The following is a 16,237-nucleotide window of genomic DNA, read 5'->3' as shown; positions in this document are numbered from 1 at the left end:
CAATAAGCCCTCTCCATGACGCCATTTCCCGACACCTCCGCCGCGCATCGATTTGCCGATCGACGGCGACTCCTCAGCGTGGCCTCGTTTGTCACCGAGAGGACTTCACAACTTCACACCCTGAGCTCGCGCCTCGCTTTAGACACCCCCCCCCCCGCCTCCCCTCCGCCCTCTCCTCTTACCTTACTTGGTGCCTTTAGCACTGACTGGCCAGTGTTACCATGGAGACAGCACTAATAGGGGAGACCTCATGCCGGGAGCGTATCTCCGTCCTTGTGCTTCCTGTCCCTATCGCCATTCCTCTGCTCCAGCCCCGCCCATTCCCGCTGCTGCCCTGTTTCTAATCAAAAACGTGAGCAATATGTCGTTTTTCCTGAGATTGATACATTTCATTGAATTATATATATTTGAAGGAATATTTATGCGCAGGCTTACAAGTATATTTTAGGTGTCAAAGATCGCACTCTAGTTGTGCTGAGGCGATTCATGAAGGAGGCCTGTTTTTTGTTGTTTTTAATTTGCCAACCGTCGATGGCGGGGTCAACGGGTGTGAACGTATAGCCGCAGCGTCGAGGCCTAGCGTTGATCAATGGCGCCGCAGAAGCCGGAGAATTACACGCGATTGCAGTGCGCCGCGTGCGCAAACGGCCAAACACATTAGCGCGTTGGGCGAGGAGCCGCCATTAGTCACAGCGGCCGCACGGCTCTTCCAGCTCAACATTTTACAGCCGGGCTGATATATACTGTACGGCGTGTAACGGCTACTTTTAATGGCCTCTTTTATTTGCATACAGATGGATTCGCATTTCTATCACGATTGATGTTGCCGCCGGGAAGCGATATCCTCGCAGCAGGAGCACTTTAATAGCAACCGCCTCTTAAAATGGATCCGCAAACCGTCGGCGTTCCCATCAGATGGTTCATTTTCTTTGTAAGCTTTGTCGCGCGCTAGACTGAGAAACCTTGAGAAGACGGCGAGTATTTTCAAATTGGAATGATGCTAAAACAGAGTCTGAATCAGAATCTTCCCCAGGTTGCGTGTTTGACATTTTGGGATCTTTCATTCTACTTGAGTTTTTATATCTCTAAATTCCATTGTCTCCAAATTGCCAAGGAGATGACTCATAGGGTCCAAATATTCCTTTTGGACTGGACTCTTTGTTTTCAAATATCAATGCCAGCAAAATCAAGGCTATTTTTTTTCCTCCTACTGTCAGTAAAGAAGAAATTAAATGGGCGAATTATCAGCCCTCCTCCTCCGCTCTCAATTATAACTCGGAGCGCCTCGTGGCGCCTCTCCAGTCAAGAACCCGTCAGCCATATTTGCATGTCCCGGCGCGATAGCGGCGCGTCTGCAAAACGTGTTCTCATTGCTCATGAGCTAACCGCCGGGCCTGTCGCTCTGAACCGGGCGTCGATAAAGTCATCCGAAACAAACGTGAATGACTTCAGTGGCGACTCGAGATTGTTTTAACAGCGTGCAGGGAACTGTTTTTTTCTTTACACGTTCGTCCATCTGCGATCACGATCTGCAGTAGGGCTGTCACTATCCAATAGCAATCATTTTCTTAAAAAGATGATTCTTTCCATAAACATCACGGCTGGCGGCGGCAGATGATTGGCCAAGCCCGGCGCAACTTCACCGGAGGGGCTCGTTAGGCTCGCCTCATCCTTGAGGCCTTGCGCGCAGTTAGCATGCTAATCGCTCCACCTGTTCCTGCCACGCTACTAGCACAAGGGCACGGACACACACACACATGCACGCACGCACATGCACATGCGCGCTCCTGTGAGAAACACATTGACACACCGATGTTGAACCTTGCATGCCCCTTCCTGCACTGCGCCTCCATCCCTTCCTGCTATTTCGCATCATTATTATGACATCATTTGTCAGCGCGTGCGTGTGTGTGTGTGTTTGTGAGAGTGTCTGAGTGTGTGCGTGCAAGCCCATGTGTGTGCATGCTATCTGTCGGGGTGGGCTCGGGGGAGTGGAAGCGGCCTCAAGGTAAGTTTGGGGGGCAGGTGGCTCTCTAACCCTAACCCGCAGGTAGGAATGTGTACAACGGTGCTCTCTACTCACAAGTGTGTGAGCAAGTAATACACGTGCTTTTTATTTTTTTTAACGGAGCTGTGTGTGTGCGTGTGTGTGTGTGGACCAAACGGTGGCGTCTGCATGCGCGTTGCCACGGTAACCCCGGAGCGGTGTGCATGTACAGTAAGTAGTAACCATGGTGACCCGAGGGCTTGGCATGCATGTTAATGAATGTCTGTCTCTCTCTCTCCTCGCCTGGCCGTGACACCCGCCCAGAGCACAGCTACACCCCAGGTAGGTCGCCCTGACGCACCCTCGATACCCTCCGGCCCGTTACCCCCATGCTGTATTTCCTCAAATAGCGGGCGCTCGGCGCCGTTTGATGTCCGGATTAATGGACGCCGCGCCACATGTTAGAACGATAACGTGTTTTCAACATATTGTCATCATACGATATGATTTTATACATAACTTTATGTTACGGAAAAATGGACCGTTATGTGAGGGAATGCAGCATTCGTGTTCATCTGGATCGCACATATTCATCTGACTTTTCACTTGCTCATACGCCATTGTTTTGGGAACGCATTGTGCGGCCACGGCGAGGCGGCATGCCGGTAAGTGCTTCAAGGGGACATACTATCGTAGACGTACAGCGACGTACTAGCCAGTCCGCGCTAGCAGTCGGCGGGCCGCACGAGGACGAGTAAGTGCGGAGGTATCCATCAGCTGGACCTTTGACCTCGACGTGTAGTTAGCGTGCCACACAACACACTTGACGCCTCCCCCCCCCCATGATCCTTTGCTGTGCTGACTGTGCTCTTGTCTTCCTTTAAGGTCTGGCACACCTGATGATTGGCGACCAAGGTATGGGCTACTTTTACTTCACTTTCTCTTGTTACTTGGCTACATACCATCCACCTCCCCCAAGTCCCCCCCACAGCACACACACACGCCCCCCCCCCCCCTCCCTTTACCTATCCTCCTTCATCTTCATCCCCACATGGCGCAGTTGTCTCTCTAGGCGCTGAACCAAGGTCAGTTCTTTCCTGTAATGGAGGTTTTTTGTTTTCCGCTGCCGCCTCCTTTTAAACGGTCCCGTGGAGACGATTATTGGCTTTTTAATTCAAGCCCAAATAGGCGCGTTTGTGCCGGAACTAATAAATGTGAAACGCAGCTTTTCAAGATGATTTCCGAGAAAGATGAGAGAGCAACGTCTCGGCCGGCTCGCCCCGTGAGGTACGGCGGCGCGGCACCCGACGGGCGGCCTCGTACCTCATCGAGTGACTCGGCTCGGGGGCGCCTCGGCATTGCTTGGCTGCATCGGATGCTTGCCGCTGCGTGCGTGTGTGCGTGCAAGTGTGGCAGCCCTCCCGAGACGGCCATTCATCCTCGCCGTGTTTTTTTGCCGCTTTTCTACGGTGCCCGTACACCGGCGAGGGCGCATGTCTTTCCGAGCAGATGTTGTGGGAGTGTACGAAAGCAATTCCCAGATCGTCTGCTGCTGCTGCTTCTTTTTCTTTTATTTCTGAACGCAGCCCCAAAAGCAGTGCCATCGCCACTCTGCTGTTTGACTCAAAATGGCCTTTTTTCTTACACCTTATTTCCTTCTCTGTGCCCTCTTTGGACCGCTCACTGTGTGAATTTAGGAAAGCTCCGAGGTATTTGACTGATTTTCCCTTTCCTGGTTTTGACAAAGGTTGTTTGATAGCAAGGGGTGGGCAAAGTTCTTTCTATCCAGACCAATAAGCATCTGATTCATCAAGAGGCATTTTGTGGCATTCATTAAGCACTTCAGTGTCAGAAAGAACTTTATTTTGGCTCCAAGATGGGGACTACACGTTCAGAAGATTTTCTTAAAAAATAAGTGACTTTTTTTTTCCTCAAAGTTGTGCAAATGTTTTCTCAAAAATAGTCCCCCCCCCCTCAAATATAGTTGCTTTTTGGTATTATTTTCTGAACAATTATTATGTACAAATTACAATTAAAAAGCGCAAAAAAACGATTTCGTCTTGACCTGATTGGCATACGAGCTATCGGAATCAAATGTTGCCCTTGAAGGGGAAGGTTTGCCCACCCCTGGTTTGTACTTTAAAACTCACCGCTTTAGTGATGTTAAAATGTGAAGATTCAGGTAAGCCGCTGCTGCTGCTGTGTGTGTGCGTGCGTGCGTGCGTGCATTTGTGAATCTGCTGATTGACGTGCGCGCGCGCACACGCTCAAATGATTGGGAGCTGTGGCCATTGAAAACGGTAGGTGCTGCACCGCATGACGCTGATGAATGCTCTGATTGGCCCACATGACCACGCGGTCGGTCCCACTGCGACCTTTGAATGGACGGTAGAACACGATAACCAAATACCAAACCATCAAATGTAAGAACCGGAGTAGTGAAATCTCTCGAATGATGAACGCCACAAGCTGTATCGTTTGGCAGAGCAAAACTTTTAAGCGTGGTTCCGGAACCTTGCTCGCTCTATCTGCAGCCTTGTCCGGTACGACGTGAAGGTTGTCAAATGGCGCCGACGGAGCTTCTCTTAGGTTAGCTGGGCGTAAAGAGGCGTTCGCACTAGCCCGCAGAGCCCAAATGACTTTCTTTGAGGGGGCGGACCGAGTGTGTTTGAAAGATATACGGCGCGCGTGTCTGCGAGCGTGAGGAATTGAGGAAAAGGCGAGGAGCTAAAGCGCAGGCGATAAAGCCCGCCGTCTCGCCTCGCCTCGGCTCGGCTTGGCTGTGATGTGTGGCGAGCGGCCGTATCTGCAAAGGCGCAGCGCTGCTCCCGTCCGCCCGGCGGGGCCTCGCTACTCTGGCCCCGGGGACGGCAATCCCGGCGGACCTTTGCCCTCCTACGTAAAACACTGCTATCTTTCTCTCCGGGAAAGAAAACAGATTGAGGGCGGCAGCCAAAATGGATCCTCATTTCGTTTCGCCGAGCATCCTCTTGTCATTCTTTGCATTCCCATTGGAAATCAAAAAACGCCGATTGGTGGGGAGTCCTCACACGTAATTGGCTTGTTGATCCGGATTAATTTTGCGCCTTACCCCTCGAGGCCGTTTGTCGACTAATAGCGCTCGTCGGCCGAGTGGTCTCCACATCGAGCCTCGCAATCTGCGCGCCGCCTCGTCAAGTGGTCAGCGCGCTGACTGACCTTTAAGCGTGTACATGAAGCGGCAGACCGAATGACACGCACGCACACAACGCTGGCACACAATAACCTTTAAAGAGTGCCTGCTGAGTAGGTGAGAGTTTGTGCGTGTGTAAATATGCATGAGTAAGACTGCCCGCACAAATTGTTCACGGTCAGCGGACGGAAGGCGAACGAGGACGAGGTGTGCGCGCGCGCGGCGCCGTCCCCGGTGCGAGCGCTCAGGGGAGGCGGATCGTGAGTCACCGCTTGTGACACAAAGCGTCGGCAAGCCCGCCCGGCTGCTTTTTTACACGTTCGTCTCAGGGCGAGCAAGCGCACAGATGGACGGCGCTTTTTGTGTCAAAATGGGCCTCTTGTCTTTTGCTACCTCCTCCTCCTCACTCCGGGACACGCACGGAAAGCTCTTTGCTGACTCGGCCATATGCCTGCTCGAGGACGGTAACAGACGCCAAGGCGCAGAGAACCAGTCGGTACCAGTAAGGTACAACATGTCCCGTACCTCTTAGTCATCCTGAGCCCGGAAGGCTGATAAAAGCCACAAAGGCCTGATTCATTTTGGATCTCGCTGTGACTCAATGGGCGGAAAATCGTATTCGTTATAGTTTTTTCAATTTTTATTTTCAGACAGATACCAGTACGAGCCCTCAAATATTGTGTCGTTACCGATGCCAAGTGCCGATACCGTTAGTATTTTGCTACATAAAATCTCCCCAAACGTATGTCGGTATAAATCGGCTAAGCCCGAACAGTTGGACTGCTAAAAATACGAGCGAGTGAGCAGCGGCCCATCGGAGGCGCGAGCCACAGCAAGCCGCTGTTAAAAGGCCCGGTGTGATTTTCGCAACTTGAGGCCGTGAAAATCAAACTGCCAACGCAGAGCGTGCCCCCTTTGGGCGTTGGCACTCATTGGGCTAACATCTCCGAACCGAACCGCACCGACGCCGATAGCAAAGCCAGCGCAGATAACGCCGGGAGAAAAAGAAGGCCGGAGGCAGGAAGCCAGATAAAACTGCAGCCGTTCTCTTTCCGCGTCGAGATTCATCGGCGATGCGGATACCTCACCCGAGCTGCTGACGCACGCACACGCTCACGCACACACTCTGCCATTGTTTTTCACACTTTTTTTTTTTTTTTTTTTTTTTATAGCCTCCTTGCAGACTTTCCACTCGCGCCTCACATCCACTCACTCATATGTCACCACACATTTCTTTTCTTTTTTCTTTTTTTTTCTCCCCCCCCCCCCCCCCCCCCCCCCCCCCGCTGCATCCACACGCTCATAAGAATGCTGCACTTAAGCCTCTCTGCAATTGGCGATTCACTCCAGTGCCCCATCTGGCATTTCAAGTTCATTTCTTAGCTGTTTGCCAACACAAGCGCAAGCACGCACGCACGCACACACTCGAGAAAAAAACTCAATTATTTTTGCCCGCTTGTCTGGCATTAACACAACAACTGAAATAGCCACGGCGTCCATTAAAGAGCTGATTCATTTCCCTCCCGTCCACGGAAAGAGATTGCTTATTATTTGCAAACAACACATCTTGGCGGAGTGCGTGTGATGTCGTACAAAGCGTATAGCATCCCGGGCTTGTGTGACGAAAAAAGATGAAAGTTGCTGTGATCTTATCCCGCTTTAAGACAAACACATTGTTTCGCCCGCAGACATTGTCATGGAAACAAGTCGGTGCCGGCGGGGGATGAGGCCAAAGTGAGCAGAGGGAAGAGAAATGTAGATAAAGAAAACCCCTAAAAAAAAAAAAAGTCCTCATTTGAGGCATTTAGCCAGTTTTCCAAATGGCTAAGAAATGTTTCAGCCTTTGCAGCGTATCAACACAGGTCAACCAAACGGCGTTCTTGTTTTTACCGCTGCCTTTTTTTACTTGGTCACCGCGCGGCGCAATCAAGCAGCCGCCATTACCCAGCCAATCGATACAAATTCCTGACGGCGGCCATTTTAATCAGCGTTACTCACTTCTGCTGCTCGCTGACAAACCGAGTCACCTTGGCCCGTGACAGCAAAAAGTGGAAATTGGTTACTTTGCAAGTCGGCTGCGGCCTCAGTTTGTCATCTTTTTTTGCGGTGACGTGGTATCAAGAACTTCAAATGAGGGCGTGTAAATATCCCCTCTAGCTGTTTTTAGCCAAGTTAAAGCTTTTTTTTTTTTTTAAATCTGATTGCATATCAAACTTTGTAGTGTATAAAAAAAAAACTGCCAACAAACAATCTTGTTAGCCCGGCGCGACCCGCTAGTTGCCGGCCTTCTCGCCGACCAGCAGCCAGTGAGTGACTGGATTTTTATTTTTTGAATGTTTTTTCATTTGAACAGTTGAACCGCAAGGTAGACGTTTGCATGCATTTGCATCTATTTGCTAGCCATTGCTCGGATATCTGTTTGCGCTAGTTAAGCCCGTACGTAGTTAATCCACCTGCCGGTTATTAAAGAAGGGACGTGTTTGTGCGTGTGTGTGTTTGTGTGTTGGCGACTGATAGCAGAATTGCATCGTGGGCTAAAAACGAGCAGCGATGGGAGGGAGGGAGGTAGGGGGGCGCATTGCAGCGCGCTATCTCCAGAATGACACGGGTGCTATGATTGAAGCTCGCCGCGCTGGGATTTACTGTAGATGGAGCAGCTTTTTTTTTTTTTTTCTTCCCCCCACTCTCCCTCATTCACCTCTCCATCCTTCCTTCTTCCTCCATTTTGTTTGCCAGTCTAGTCTTTATTAAACAGCCCCTCCTTTGCAGTAACAGGCACACCTCGCCGCCATCAAGTGCGGCGTCGTGCGCTCTCCTCCGTCCACCATTTTGATTCAGTACAGCTGTCCGCGATAATGTGCGCCTCACTCAATCATGCTTTCTCTCTTCCAGGCCTCCCCCCCAAAAAACACCGGTTGCCATCGTAACGGGGGAGAAATTAGAATAAGAAAGAGACACAAAGCGGCCGAGTTAGTCACCTCGGCAAGGCGCGGAATGCAAAGAGCTGGTCAATATTCGGTAAAATTCCCAAGACTGTATCTTGGGCAATCTTAGAATTGCAAATTCCTCAGTTTGACAAAATCTGCAAATATTTATTTTATTATTCATATATTTCGTTCACTCCTCTCATCGTACTGTAGTATCTGTACCTATTTGGGAATGCGTGTGACTTTAAAGGCGGAGCTCGGCCTGTTTGGGGCATGGAAGTCGGCACATGGCCGGGTGGGATAGCGCCCAATGTTTGTGTGAGTGTCTCTGCGTAAGCTCTGGCTGACAGAAGCGTGGTTGCACATGCATTTAAGTAAATACGAAAGATGAGAAATTTAAGAAATTGGCAGACAGGAAACTTATACGGTTTGATTTACTCCCCCTGCCTGTCTTCTCCTCAATTTATTTTTAGTACAGCTGTCCATAATAATGTGCGCTTCGCTCAATCAGCCTCTCTTTGTCTCCCGCTCTCCACGAGAGGGGAGAAAAAAAAACCACCCAGTTGCCGTGGAAACGACGAGAAATTAGCAGGTGAAAAAGACGTTGGAGACACGAAGCGGCGAGCCGCTCGCCTCGTTAATTTCCGGGATGCCCGTTTATGGTTTGATTTATCCTGCTTTTGTCTTTAGTCGTATTGTACATCAAACGTAAATACCAAAAAAAGATGAGTTTCATCATGTAAATTGCTAGTTTCTGTTCTGGTGTTTTGATGCGCCTCGTGTCAAGGTGGGTTGTGTTGAATAATTTAAGAAGTGAATTGTGTCGACGCTTTATGATCCTCTCCGGTGTCACTGATTTGCCGATTCCAGCAGAGCTCGTCGCTCAGCCCCTCCCGTCAGGCACGGACGTAAACATTTTCCACGGTCCTCCAAACGTTCATCAAACTTTGATGCTCGACGGCGGGTGTAAAACGGCAATTTAGTCAGGTCCATCTGTCCGCGACACGCTTCTGATTGGAGCACATTTGGGGAAATTCCGTCGTCAAAGCTTTGGAATAGCTTCAAAATGGCAGCTTCAATTTCAAATGGCTGACTTCCTGTTCCATTTTGCGCCTTGGATCCTTGAGGCGTTTTTGTGGACATGCCCTCACAATTCTTCTGTCATTCCCGCGCCTTGCGAATTAATATCCATCGTATACTGACTCACTCGGTTCATCTGAGATGAGGCACTTGCGGTGCGTGCGTCAGGTGTGCCAAATATTTTGTGCCTGCGTGTGTGTTTGCGTTCCACGCGTATGTCGTTCCATATGCCGCAAATGAGAATTTGCAACAGGAAGTGGAAGTGTTAGCTTTTCGGGGTCAGCGAGTGTCGCCCGTGTGTGTACATTTGCAGGGAGAGGTTGCGCAATCCTAATGACACCCATTTATTGGTGTGTGTGAGTGTGTCACACAATATTTACAGACACTGTATGTCCATGGAAAAGCTGGACTTGCTCACTGCTCAACTTGTATAGGGCCGAATGGTTTTGAAAAAGAATCCAATTGCAATCCCTCCAATAAAATAAAATAAAAATTGCGATTTCTTATTCTTTCGAGGCAAAAGTCCGAGGTCGGCCAGCGCTTACAGTAAAATAAAGAGCGGCTTCTCCCTCATCCATCGACATTGCCACTTTATCGTTTTCTTCTTCAAGTAAAAGGAAGACAATTTGACATAATTGCTTTTTGAATTGTGACATATTCTCACTTGCGCGGCGGCGGCCCCCCCTCCTCCTCCTCCTCCTCCTCCTCTTCATTATTCCGTCAGCTCTCCTCGCCAGAGTGCGGCCCCATTTCAATCGGGGCGCTTGTCTCCGGCTCAGCCGTAACAAGCAATTACACTTGACTCTTTTCATTACGCCGCCGCCCCTCCCCTCGCCCGGCTCGACCCAAGATGGCGGCCGCGGCGCCCTCGCTTGCGTATGCGACGCTCGTGACTTCAAGCGCGTGCGGGTAGATAAGAGGCCCGAGAGCTTAAGGATGATGGATCGCCAAACCTTGGGATAATGTCCTTGGGGGTCACCAAGCTGGCAAGCTGCCATTGGTCGCCTCCCGCTCCTCTGGCGGGGAATCCTAATTGGCCACTCTCTGATGTGCGACAACGGTAAATGTTCTAATCATTATCATCATGTCAATGAAGTCCAAACTTTTTTCTTTTGCGCGGCAGCACGCGAGGAGTACGTGGCCACCTTCAAGGGCTCCGAGTTCTTCTGCTACGACCTGTCGCCCAACCCCATCCAGTCCAGCAGCGACGAGATCACGCTCTCCTTCAAGACGCTGCAGCGCAACGGGCTGATGCTGCACACGGGCAAGTCGGCCGATTACGTCAACCTGTCGCTGAAGAACGGCGCCGTCTCGCTGGTCATCAACTTGGGCTCCGGCGCCTTCGAGGCCCTGGTGGAGCCCGTCAACGGCAAGTTCAACGACAACGCCTGGCACGACGTCAAGGTCACCCGCAACCTCAGACAGGTAAACGATCAAGTTTGACTGAATTTTTGGTTTTCTTTGATAAGTGACTACCAAATTTCAACATTGTTGTTTCCAAATCGGAAATAATGATTTCCTTTTTTTTTGTTTTTTTTTTTTTACATGTACTTAATAGATATTGTTGTTTTTCAAGAATTGCAACCCTCTTCAAATGATTTAGCAAATTTGCAAGGTAACGCCGAGGTGTCATTAGAACGCCACGGCGAGCGCCGAGCGGGAGCCGCTAGCGCTCGTGTCCAAGTTGGCGGGCGGGCGCCGTCAATGCGTTGTTGTCCGTTTGCAGGCGTGCGGCTCTAGGTGAGTCCTTCTTGTCATCCAACCCAGTGACTGAGTGACTACTTCCCACTCCTACTAACTTGTTACTAACCTGCCAGCACCATCCATGGAATGACTCATACTACTAACCTAACCTGTGCCCTTCTCCTAGCGAAAAGCGCTCCTCGCCAGAGGGTCAAATTTTTTCTGGCTTTTTCTTTTTTTACGTTTTTTTCCAATTCCTTCTGTTCACAGTTTTTGATTTGCTTTCCTTTCTTCCCCCCTCTCCTACAAAGCACTCAGGCATTGGACACGCTATGGTAAACAAACTCCATTGTTCGGTAGAGACCATTCTAATTGTTTCTTAGTTTGGCTTTTGCCCCTCCACCCTTCGTGTCTTATTTCCTTTTTACAACAACAACAAAAGTGAGCAATAAAAGGATAAGTGCGGATGTTAATTTTTTTAACGCTTCCAAAAGTCCTTCCCACCCAGCCTTCGCCCCTTCTCTTGTTGCCAAACTTTCTTTTCTTTTTCTTTTCTTTTCTTTCTCCCTTGTCTTTTTTTCTCTCATGACTTCTTATTGGCTCACGCCAGCATTCCGCCTCCTCACTTGCATGCACCAAAAGTTGCTTATTATTTTACGGCCCGAGCACTTCCCACAAAAGAGAAAAGCCTCGAGGACGCCCGGCTAAAATTGAAGAGGAAGTCGGTTAAAGCGGCCATTTTGGGCAAATTCTAGATCTCGTGTTTTATTGGGCTGTCCATAACAAACAAAATTGAACAGTCGATCGACCTCATTTTGGAGCAGGTGATCAAAAAAATATGACAGCTTTACGACGCCAAAGTTTGAACGTCATTTTGCGGCTTGGCCAGGATGCGAGGGCCCGTTCATCGCCGCTTGTCACTTGAATCATTTTTGATTTTTTTTTTGTTTGTTCCCAGCTTCCACTGCATGCTTGCCATCATGCCATCATTCTCTTTGCGCATGTGGAATGAGCAACTGCGCCGCATGTTTTTAGATCTGCTTGTGAAATGAGCTGTGATCCATCTAACAAGTGTAAGTAAGTGTGTGTATTCTGTTAAGTGTGTGTGTGTGTGTTTGTGGTCAGGGTGTCATCTGAGCTGAAAGAAAAAAAAAAACAAAAATCCCAGCCCCGAGATGGCAAAGCCCACTAACAGCCTCATCGCAACTAACAGCACACTAACACCATTGCCGCTTACTAACATCATCAACCCTGACATGAGTAACTCGACACTACTAACTAGCACAAAGAAGACTTAACCAGCACCTTCCGCCTGCAAGCGTAACCAAAGAGTAGCGATGCTAGCGGGTCGACTTGAGCCCGTTGGGCTGCTTGTGTGTTGAGCGAGGCGGCCTGTTAAGTCGTATTGGCGAGTAAATCGAGTCACCGACGCGACAAAGGACTTTTAATGCAGACTCGCCAATCTTCCGTGACAGCCTTTGTTAAAGTGTCAGATGACAAAGTGACCCTCGTAGCGGACGTGAATATCTGCCAGAGCGCGAGGTGCTGCCTCGGGCCCGAATTGTACAATGATCCAATAAGAACTCAGACTTCAAGGTACATGGACTCGATCGGGTCCAGGCTCCAATGCACAGGTGTCACCTGACCTTTGGGTTCTTTGCCCCCGACAGTAAGCTGGAAAGCGACCGCCGCACCTCCGAACACGGCCTCACTTGTTCCACTGCACCACATGCAACACACACGATTCCCCAAACCAATCAGGCCATCTCCCTGCCTGCCACAGACATATTTGGAGTAGCGGGGGCTAATTTGGCTGGTCGACGCCTAGCTAGCCTTTGGCTGTGAATATATAGCGTGTCCTTTCCCTGTGCTTTGTTGTGTAGGTGACCATCTCGGTGGACGGCATCCTGACCACCACGGGCTACACCCAGGAGGACTACACCATGCTGGGCTCTGACGACTTCTTCTACGTGGGAGGGAGCCCCAGCACGGCTGACCTGCCGGGCTCACCGGTCAGCAACAACTTCATGGGCTGCTTGAAAGAGGTGGGCCGCCGCTTCCTGTGTGTACTTCAAAACAAATGTCTGGATTCACTTTACAGGCTCCTCCAACAGTTTGTACGCTCCTTAGCTCCCTTACATCTTCTGTCTGACTGGTTCAGTCGCTTACGATAGATTCGCCGTCCCGAGACGGTACTAATCCTGTCACAAATCTCTTTGCCTTACATCCCTCATGCAGCCGCACGTCCCGTTCGTCGCCGCCAAATTGAAAAATAACCACGGACGTCCATGTAAAAACATTCCACGGATTATCTTTCAAGTGTTTTCCGGTTCTCTCTTTTTATCGGCGGATGACGTCAGGGACGCCCGATTCAATGCCCGTTTCAAATTAAATTCATACTTCATCTTGATTCTGTATCAAACTCTTTTTCAGTTTGCCCCTGTATAGTAACTAACATTTCACCAACATTGGAAAAAAAAAAAAATCCCGCGACCAATCCGAGAGGCTGGCAGGTTCTCACCAAACGTTCCAGACACCTTGCCAGCATCAGAGAGAATCGCTGATGTGGAGCGGTGTTGGGGGACGGGCCGCATGCTAATTAGCCGGGATTGTTATGCACGACGCGTACCGAGGAGAAACAAATTCACGCGCACCGACTGCGTGTCTTTCATTCACTTAGCGAGCCCGAGTCGTAAACAAACCAGGCGACTGATGATGTGGCCGGGGGGCGGCATTAAGTTTCCATAATTAATACGTTTGCGTACGGCACGTTATTCTGCGCTTTTAGCGGGTCACCGTCATGCCATCGTCATATATTGAACGATTACAATTGATTTGATTGTTGCTTTAGATAAATTTCACATTTGCCCGATTGTGTTGTAATTGATGCATTGTTTTCCTCATCTTGATGGGCTACTGGGTAAGAAGATGTCAAAGGAGCCGAAGGGAAGGGGAGAGGGCGGGCGGGCGTTCGGGGGAAGCTTCGGTCTAATAAAGCCGAGCCTGTGTTTGCGCTGGTCGCATCAGAATGCTCGGCACAAGCGCCGTCTTCTGCCGCTCAGTCAGAGAGCGTTCTGTGTCGGAGCGCAGCAAGCAGGAAGAAGACAAGCCGCCGGCCTGGCTCGCTGCTTGCGAGATGGAATTAAAAGGAGATGTGTTACGCAACACACACCCGCACACAGGTGTGGTGTGCTTCAGACTCAAGTCAAATGTTTAGCAAAAGCGGCAGACAAAAATGTCACAAGTTCTATTTGAGTAAAAGCATGTGTGGCTCACAAAAGGCTTTTTTCAGCACTTGCTTTTGGACACACTCCTTGATGTCCAATTAAGAGTGCTTGAAATGACTCCCAAGAAGTTCTTCCACATTAAAGGCTCCATCGCTACCCCCCTTAAATAGCTTTTCTTTTTTCTTATCCCCCCTGAAGGTGGTGTACAAGAATAACGATGTGCGGCTGGAGCTGTCTAGACTGGCTAAACAGGGAGACCCCAAGATGAAGGTAGAGTCGGCCATCTTGTTTTCGCTCTCGAAATGGGATGAAGAGCCTGATTTAATGCCCCCCCAGGTTAGCGGCGTGGTGTCCTTCAAGTGCGAGAGCGTGGCCACGCTGGATCCCGTCACCTTCGACACGCCCGAGTCCTTCGTGGCGCTCAGCAAGTGGACGGCCAAGAAGGCGGGCTCCATCTCCTTCGACTTCAGGACCACCGAGCCCAACGGCTTGATGCTCTTCAGCCACGGGAAGCCCCGGCAGATACAGCGCAAGGACCCTCGCACACCGCCCACCATCAAGGTAAACGTCGACCTCAAAATGTCCTCGAAGCGTCTAACGCCATGGCGTCCCGTTGGCCGTTCAGGTGGACTTCTTTGCCATCGAGATGCTGGACGGCCACCTGTACCTGCTGCTGGACATGGGCTCCGGAACCACCAAGACCAAAGCCATCGACAGGAAGGTCAATGACGGGGAGTGGTACCACGTGGACTTCCAGAGAGACGGACGCTCAGGTACGAAATTTAAATGTATCCAATTGTTTATTTAACAGAATGTGTTCATTCATTTTTTTTTGTATTTGGTGATCCCCCTTTTTTTTTTTTTTTTCCCGTGATGCATTCATTGGCTTATCCAGACTTATCTCGCTCTCCCTGCACTGATTCACTGTGCAAACAAAACAAGAACACATTTTCTCCCTAAAGTACTCTTGTGCGTATTATGATGTGAAGGAGACAAGACAAGACACTCCATTCTGGAGTGGGGTGGGGGAGCAGTCACATGAGAAGACCCCCCTTGCCCCTCCCTCCCTCGCTCGCTCGCTCGCCTCGCCTCTCCTCTCCCAGCGCGTCACTTTTTGGACGGCGTTGCTGGCACGACGGGGCCCGAGCTAAAATTTGCCCGCTTTGCTGCTCCCCTGTGGAAAAGGCAGTAATCCTGTTTGTCTGCCTGCTGTCTGTAGTCAGAAAACAAACGGCGCATGATTGAATCCAACACTCCAAACATCAATATAGCTGGCGTCGTTTATGACTTTGTAATTGCAAAGAGCGCACTCACTTTTCTCATCCTGCCCTCATTACTTCTCCGTTGTTAACGGTGCCCGTGACTAAAAATAAATGGACTATGATTTATTGATGGCAAAATGGTGGCCGTTGCTCGCTCGCCGCCACCGCTGATGACTCACGGGCAAGGGTGCGCATTTGCGTCGCTTGACATGAGGAGGAATACAAAGTGTGGGATGATGACAATGATGGTGGTTGAAGGTCAACGCGACGATGTCTGTGCTGCCTTCAGGGACCATCTCGGTGAACAGCGTGAGAACGGCCTACACGGCGCCCGGAGACAGCGAGATCCTGGACCTGGATGAAACGCTTTACCTCGGGGGTCTTCCCGAGGACCGTGCCGGACTCATCTTCCCCACGGAGGTGCGTCGGCTCCTGACATCTCCCACTTGGCCCTGCCCCTTTTTTTTCTCCGTGCAAATATGACGTTGCTGGAGTAACAACAGTTTGAGTTCATTGCTCCGCCGATTCGATTTTAAGAAACTGCCAAATGTCAAAGTCGTTGAAAGCCTTGCTTAACTTTTTTTTTGCGCCTCAGGTGTGGACGGCGCTGTTGAACTACGGCTACGTGGGCTGCATCCGCGACCTGTTTGTGGACGGCCAGAGCAAAGACATCCGGCGGCTGGCTGAGGCCCAGCGGGCCGTGGGCGTCAAGCCGTCGTGCTCCCGGGAGCTGCCCAAGCAGTGCCTGTCCAACCCCTGCCAGCACAACGGCGTCTGCCGCGAGGGATGGAACCGCTACGTCTGCGACTGCTCGGGCACCGGGTACCTGGGACGCTCCTGCGAGAGAGGTGAGCCCCAGAAATATATTTTTTTAAAACCTTACCTTGGTCATGCCCAAA

General features: G+C 50.4%; 1 protein-coding gene across 3 annotated transcripts in view; it reads left to right on the top strand.

The window, feature by feature from the left end:
• Positions 1-16,237, top strand: part of LOC133142692 (neurexin-1a-like) — a 36,385-nt gene that overhangs the window by 5,883 nt on the left and 14,265 nt on the right. For all 3 annotated transcript variants that reach the window (XR_009710236.1, XM_061264134.1, XM_061264133.1), the window contains exons 5-13: positions 2,312-2,329; positions 2,873-2,902; positions 10,290-10,591; positions 12,733-12,894; positions 14,275-14,346; positions 14,413-14,637; positions 14,702-14,849; positions 15,628-15,758; positions 15,934-16,186. Coding sequence is in view for 2 of the 3 variants with exons in the window: in XM_061264134.1 (XP_061120118.1) it covers positions 2,312-2,329; positions 2,873-2,902; positions 10,290-10,591; positions 12,733-12,894; positions 14,275-14,346; positions 14,413-14,637; positions 14,702-14,849; positions 15,628-15,758; positions 15,934-16,186 (1,341 nt within the window). In the remaining variant the exon portion in view is untranslated. The remainder of the gene's footprint in view (positions 1-2,311; positions 2,330-2,872; positions 2,903-10,289; positions 10,592-12,732; positions 12,895-14,274; positions 14,347-14,412; positions 14,638-14,701; positions 14,850-15,627; positions 15,759-15,933; positions 16,187-16,237) is intronic.

This window comes from Syngnathus typhle, linkage group LG18 (assembly GCF_033458585.1).
Source record: "Syngnathus typhle isolate RoL2023-S1 ecotype Sweden linkage group LG18, RoL_Styp_1.0, whole genome shotgun sequence".
NCBI classification, from domain to species: Eukaryota; Metazoa; Chordata; class Actinopteri; order Syngnathiformes; family Syngnathidae; genus Syngnathus; species Syngnathus typhle.
Note: the sequence above shows the minus strand (reverse complement) of the source record. Positions and strands in the feature narration are given on the sequence as shown.